General features: G+C 41.9%; 1 protein-coding gene across 1 annotated transcript; it reads left to right on the top strand.

The window, feature by feature from the left end:
• The first annotated feature begins 386 nt into the window (after positions 1-386).
• On the top strand, positions 387-6750 carry LOC105053897 (nuclear intron maturase 2, mitochondrial). The gene is made up of 2 exons (XM_010935231.4): positions 387-3130; positions 6494-6750. The coding sequence occupies exon 1, from the start codon at positions 532-534 to the stop codon at positions 2716-2718; it is 2187 nt and encodes a 728-aa protein (XP_010933533.1). The 5' UTR covers positions 387-531; the 3' UTR covers positions 2719-3130; positions 6494-6750.
• The last annotated feature ends 215 nt before the right edge of the window (positions 6751-6965 follow it).

Raw genomic sequence — 6965 nt, 5'->3', positions numbered from 1 at the left:
ATCCATCTAATGAATAATTAAATCATTTTTTCATTAGCTAATCACATCTTTATTTTCAATATTTTTATTATTTAACGTTAAATAACTCACTTATTTATTTTTTTTTAAATTTAAAAATATAAAAAATATTATAAAAAATATAGATAAATTTTAATAATTTATCCATAAAAATAGTAATGCTAAAAAATACGGACAGCAGATTTCGAAATTATTTTCTTATACATAAAATAATATAAATAAATTATTTTTTAATTTTAAAATTATTTAAAAAAATATTTATTTAAAAAAATATTGGTTGCTAGATTAAATTTTTATCCATGGCCCTAAAGTGTATCGACGAACCCGGTTTTTTACCAGCAAGAATTGAAACACGATCTTCTCTCAAACAGAGGGACAGAAGCCCTTCTCTCCTCAGAAAAACCTCAGCACTCGGAACCAGGGTTTCAGGCGGCTGGATTGCCATCTCAAAGGGAAGCAAAATGAAATGGTTTAAGCTCACCCCACGGCTAGACTAGGGTTTCCCTCCACACGATGCATCGTCACCTCCTCCTCCACCTCCGCCGCCGCCTCCTCTCCTCCTCCGCCGCCGCCTTCTCTCCACCTACGCAGTCGCCTCATCTCCTTCTTCACCGCCCCATCACTTCTCTTTCTTCTCTGCCTCATCCGCATTCGCTCTCCCCTCGCCCTCCCCGCCGCCTCCCCCCCGACCCCGATGACCCCTCCACCCTCCTTCGCGAGGACCCTATCTCCCTCTGCGCCTCCCTCTGGATCGACAGCTTCCGCGACCCCTCCGCCACCGCCTCCTCCCTCTCCCCCCACCTCCGCCGCCTCGAGCTCTGGGTGCTTGCATACCAGAAGGTGTACGCGGACGAGACGGGCTCCTACCTTCCCAAGTCCTCCGTCTCCCGTCCCGTCCTCGAATCCCTCCTCGCCCTCCGCAACGCCGTCCTCGACGGCCGCTTCCGCTGGGGCGCCCGCCTCGACCTCTTCATCCGCTCCCCTCGCGACAAGACCGACCCCTCCTCCCTCTCCAAGCGCAAGCTCCGCGCCCTCCTCACCTCCGCGCAGCCACCGCCCTTCCAGGACCGCATCGTCCAAGAAGTCCTGCTCATGATCCTCGAGCCCATCTACGAGGGCCGCTTTTCTCAGAAATCCTTCGCCTTCCGGCCCGGCCGCACCGCCCACGCCGTCATCCGCACCATCCGCCGCAGCTTCGCCGGCTACCTCTGGTACATCAAGGGCGACCTCAGCACCATTCTCGACGGGGTCAAGCCTGCGCTGATCATCAATGCGTTGATTCGGGACGTTAGGGATAAGAAAGTCGTGGACTTGATCAAGTCCGCACTCACTACTCCGATGATCACCGGCCGGCCCATAGACGAGGAGGCTGCCAAGAAGAAGAAGAAGAAGAGAAAGTATCAGAAGAAGCGGGTCTTGGCCGAGGACGAACCGAAGCCTGACCCCTACTGGCTCCAAACCTTTTTTGGCTTTGCCCCTGAAGAGGCCGAGAAGCTCCCCGATTGGGGGCACTGCGGGGTTTTGAGCCCGTTGCTTGCAAATGTGTATCTCGATGAGCTTGACAAGTGGACGGAGGAGAAGATCAAGGAGTTCTACCGGCCTTCGAAGTCCGATGTTATATGGACCGGCGGTGAAGAGCAGGGGAACACATCATGGCCGGAGTTTGTCCCGACCAGCGGGCCTGACAAGACCCGGAAGATGGACTACATTCGATATGGTGGGCACTTCTTGATTGGGGTCAGGGGGCCTCGGGCGGATGCTGCAGTGCTGAGAAAGCAGCTGATTGAGTTCTGTGACCAGAGGTACCAGCTCAAATTAGACAATGAGAGCCTCCCAATCGAGCACATCACCAAGGGGATCATGTTTCTTGACCATGTGCTATGCCGCCGAGTGGTGTATCCAACGCTGAGGTACACGGCGACTGGCGGGAAGATCATCAGCGAGAAGGGTGTAGGAACACTATTATCGGTCACTGCTAGCCTGAAGCAGTGTATCAAGCAGTTTAGGAAGTTGGAGTTCTTGAAGGGAGATCGGGACCCTGACCCACAGCCCTGTTTCAGGATGTTCCATGCCACACAGGCACACACAAATGCCCAGATGAACAAGCTCTTGCAAACTATGGTGGAATGGTATCGGTATGCCGATAATCGCAAGAAAGTCGTGAACTTTTGTTCTTACATCATAAGGGGATCCTTGGCAAAGCTCTATGCTGCCAAGTACAAGCTTCGGTCAAGGGCAAAGGTGTATAAAATTGCATCAAGGAATCTCAGCCGGCCATTGAAGGATAAGAAAGGGCAGTCACCAGAGTACCATAATTTGTTGCGGATGGGTCTGGTGGATTCAGTCGATGGGCTTCAATATACCCGGATGTCTCTGGTGCCTGAGACAGATTACACCCCATTTCCAAGTGGCTGGAGGCCAGATCATGAGAAGGTTTTGTTGGAGTATATAAGGCTTGAGGATCCAAGGACTCTTGGAGAGCAGAGGAATTGTCTTAGGGAGCAGGGCCTTGTTACCCCGCAAGATTATGTTTCAACGCTTGTTTGGAACTACAAGAAGAGTGCTCTTGTCTCTCCTCCTCTGGAGGAGAATGATGCCCAAAGAGCTAAAGAAGAGTTATTAGGATCAAGTAGGGATGAAATCAAGGATAGGATAGGAGAAGGTGAAGAGAATGGTGTTTTACAGGCTGCACAGATGTGAGAGTGATCAGCCTTGAGAATTGCTTTGGGTGTTTCTGTTTAGTGTGAAAATAGGAGAAGAGCACACCGCAGTTTCTGAGTTGTTTTCTGATTGGCAACCAACAATTCTACCTATAAATTACCTACAAGGGTAGTCTGTACATTTGCAAAATGTATCACTAAAATCTGTTGGAGAAAATTATATTCATTAACTTGGTTAAAAGAATGCTTCCAGGGTCTTTCTCCTAGGAACTACCATTTCACAAATATCCTTAACTGGAGCTCATAACTTCGATTCTGTAATGGTATTAATTGGTCAGAGTGCTAATTCAAGATAGTCAGCTGCAATTACTAGGGCACTGGTCTGTGCATGGCAAAGAAGAGAGTGAAGCTGAAGCCACTTCATCACTTAATACGAACATTTGCTGGACAAGGTTTGCTTTTTACTTTTCAAAGTTTCAGAATCTATACTTTGCAATACCTTAAGCTACTAAAGTTCCATCATTTTCTTCCTTGGGTTAGCACTATTTTCTTTTCTTAGTGAAAGTATCTAAAGGAATTGCTTAAATGATGACAAAGTATTAGAACCTACTTATCCATTTGAAAATCACAGACTTAATATGGATGTGTAAGAAACATCATATATCAGATTGTATCCAAGCTTCTTTACTTATCCAGTTTAAGAATGTTGGAAACATGTACGGGTAGTGTTTTACTGAAGATGAAGATTGCTTTAGGGATAACAGTATTGCTTCAAATCCAATACAGGATGAGTTTGTAGATGTTGCAGTTGATCATAATTCTGTCGCATCAGTAAATGCTCAAGTATTATCAGCTGTGTCCCTTCCAAATATCTTCATTTTTTTGGCTACATGATTATAAAGACCTTTCTTATAAAAGATCGTTGTTGTATGTCTGCTTGTGTTTGTCTTGATTGTAGATCTTAATAAAAATACATGGTTCATGATCAAAGCAAGACAATGTGCACGTGCATAAGTCTGGTGGACATTTTGCATTGAAGATGCATGATGTATATCTCATTGCCTTGTTTGATCAAGCAATTTTTTTTTTCCTTGGTAACCATATTAGTCTTTGGCATTTATTTTGCAACTCATGTATTTGCTGTCTTATAAGCGTATCACTTTTAAGTCCCAAGACCTCATTAGGTCCAAGAATGATGTTTGCACAACATTGTCATTAAAGCCCAGAAATCGAGATTGTGCTTATGGTTCTTTGCTGCAAACTAATTTTAACTAATCTAAGTGTGCATATGTAGCAAAGAAAATTTCCAAGGCGAAGTCCTAGGGTTCAATTTTCTTATCGAGGAAGGACTATAAATCCTTTAATAGGTTCAGTTCTTGCCCTTTTCATATTTGTTGGTGTTATGTTTGTATCTTACATGCTTTTGGAAAAGGTTATGACTTAGTATTTCAGACAAACTAGCAGTTCTTATGTTGTTTTATTGAGGATTAGAGACAAGTGATCATAGAAAGTTTTTAGATATTGTTTTGGTAGCATTTTGAGGGATCTAATTGGCTTGGTGAAGGCACTGGATGTTTAATACCAGTAATCTGGTTTGAATCCTGCCCTCATATAATTTAGCCGAGCTTCCTCCCATCCTAGTACTTAAAAAAGAATAGGAAAAGGGGAGAAAAATACCAGGACTGGTGTTAGAAAGTCTTGCTTTGTTAATGTGGAGTCGTTGGAGTCTTTGAATTTGTTAGGAATATTGCTCTCTAAGGGTTTAGTTATCTTTCTTCACAGAGATCAATTTTTTGAAGCTTCATGTTTGCTGTTTTGTAAGCTACAAGGTGTTGCTTTTGGATACAAATCCCTTAGGTTTGCCACCCTATTTTGGCTGTACATCCGCATGCGCGCGCACATATAGGGAGGGAAGACCCGTTTGTAGTTATTACCCAGGTCCAAAAAATTAGGAGTGCACCACCAAAGACTAAAACTTGGAACATCATCCCAGGAGAGGAATAGTTGGGCATCACCTAGGTCATATATGAAAAGATTTTTATAAATCGCAGAACCTTTCATAAGAGTAAATCCATCTATTGATAGCCATGGTAAGGGCCATTACCCGGTTATGGCCTTGGCATGTCAAGGTCCTAGGAGGGTTGGACTGACAGATCATATACCCATACATATAGACCACATGCATGCATGCGCGCGTGCACACTGGGGCTGCCCTAGGACTTGGGCCCTTGCCATTTGACTTGTCAACACAAACATTTTACCATTGCACCATGCAATGGCCCCATTATTGATGGTGCATGCAATTATACACATATTCATCATATAGCATCTACCAAGAGTATGGATTTAAGGCATGCCACACACAGTGGCTGCCCCAGGACTTGGGCCTTTGCCATTGCTCTTGTCAACCCAAGCATTTTTACTGCTGCACCAAGCAATGGCCCCATTATTGATAACCATGGTATCGCATGCAATTATACACATATTCGTCATATAGCATCTACCAAGAGCATGGATTTAAGGCATGCATCTGCTTGTTACAATTTATAAAAGTCTGCAATGCTACATGATTTTCTGTAAACGTAAGTAGGTGGGGGTTCAGCAGAGGAAGTTGTAAAGATCAGTTATTAAAAGGCTTTTGAAGGTAAATGGTTAACAATAGTCTATATGAAAGAAAAGAACCTTCTAAGAAATACTTTTCTATTATCTCATGTTCATTTAATCAGTTAATTGTTAATGATCATGTCAAGAAATTAACTCGGTCTCTTATTTTCACATATTAAAAATTCAAAATGCAATGCAAAAATCAACTTATATTTATTTGATAAAGCTAAGTTTTCGCTTGATAGTCATGGCATAATGTCTATTGGTATTAATGGGCTGATGAAAATATTGTGCCAGTGGCAAACCTGTTGAGATTGGTCTGGCACCCTTTGAGGAAGATATGATTTTGACCTGTGGTCAATTGTAATCTTGTTTTTGTCAAACTGCTATACAAATTTTTGTCAAGTACAGCATGTTTATACTGTTTCCTTGACTCTTGTTGTTCTGGCAATTAAAATTTGTCTGAAGCTTCCTGAAGAAAAATAAAGAGATGATGAGTGAAGATGGAATATGTTGGTTTCTGGTGCAGACAAAATTTCGGAATAGTTCCATAGGGTTTTCTTTATATTTTTGTAGAGATTGTGTTATGATGCAAAAATAATGGGAATGAAAAACGTTTCTAAATCAGATTTTTGACCTATGTTATAAAATGTCATTTTGTATTTGTTATAGCTATACTTGTTACTGTAGACATGTATAAAGAAATTTGTGAGCAGGATACTCGGGTTAGGAGGCACTATGTATAGTGGGATTTGGTCCAAGTGGGGTTTGTGTTCCTTTTGTTTTTGTAACCGGCATTTCCTTATTTCTTCAATATCAGTATTTACTTAACTTTTGATCGTTGATTCCGCTAGCTTCTATCAACACCTTAAGTCTAGCCTCTATTTTCCTCTATGTAATATCTGCATATCTTCCTTCCTTTCCTCTTAGTACCCTTTTTATCTTTGATCCATTTTGCTTGTTAACTCATTTGCTGTTTTTAGCCATGCAACAATATTTTGAAAGGCGATGATACCAAAGGAAGCTAATTCGTTCCCCCATATGAAAAAAGATATTATTTTAATTTCAAAATATCACATCATAATATAAATAGGTAGAGTGCTTATTTTACATTTGCAACCTGCTTGCCCCTTGAATAAACTGAAAAATCATAAGTCATTTTATCTCCTCATTATTTTCTAATTCATTTTTTTTCCTGTCTTTATTTTCAGTTCTTCTGGCTTTGTTTGGATTTTGAATTTCCGTCAAGGGCCTTGTGGCGAGAGGAAGCCACTAAATTTTTATTTAAATGGTTATTCCTACCTGAAGTTACTCCCTCTGCACGTGGACTAGTTGTGTTATCTGAGTTTTCCACTGACCAAATTTTTGCCCTGGGCCGGATTTAGAAGAACATAAAATTGTAATCAGCTGCTTGTTGAGCATGCTGCTGTTGGATTGAAGCTAATGCAACTCAAGCATGGTTGTCCAATTGCATACTGATTTTCTTTTCTTCTCTGTCTCTCTCTTTTTCTATTTTTTGGCTGCTTTTCTGTTGAGCAACATTGTACTCCCCGGGTCATCAGGGTCTTCAATATATGTTTAAATAGAAACATATATCAAGAACTATTCTTGCTTCATGAGTTTGACACAATGAAAGCTATTTGGGCATAATGGCAGGGAAGAAAATGCACTAGTTTCCTGTCA

The sequence above is a fragment of the Elaeis guineensis genome, chromosome 11 (genome assembly GCF_000442705.2).
Source record: "Elaeis guineensis isolate ETL-2024a chromosome 11, EG11, whole genome shotgun sequence".
Classification (NCBI taxonomy): Eukaryota; Viridiplantae; Streptophyta; class Magnoliopsida; order Arecales; family Arecaceae; genus Elaeis; species Elaeis guineensis.
The sequence above is the reverse complement of the archived record's forward strand: the minus strand, read 5'-3'. Positions and strand labels throughout refer to the sequence as shown.

Bases quoted from the DNA above. Each gene is read 5' to 3' on its own strand.
- LOC105053897 (XM_010935231.4), top strand. From the start codon at position 532: ATGCATCGTCACCTCCTCCTCCACCTCCGCCGCCGCCTCCTCTCCTCC.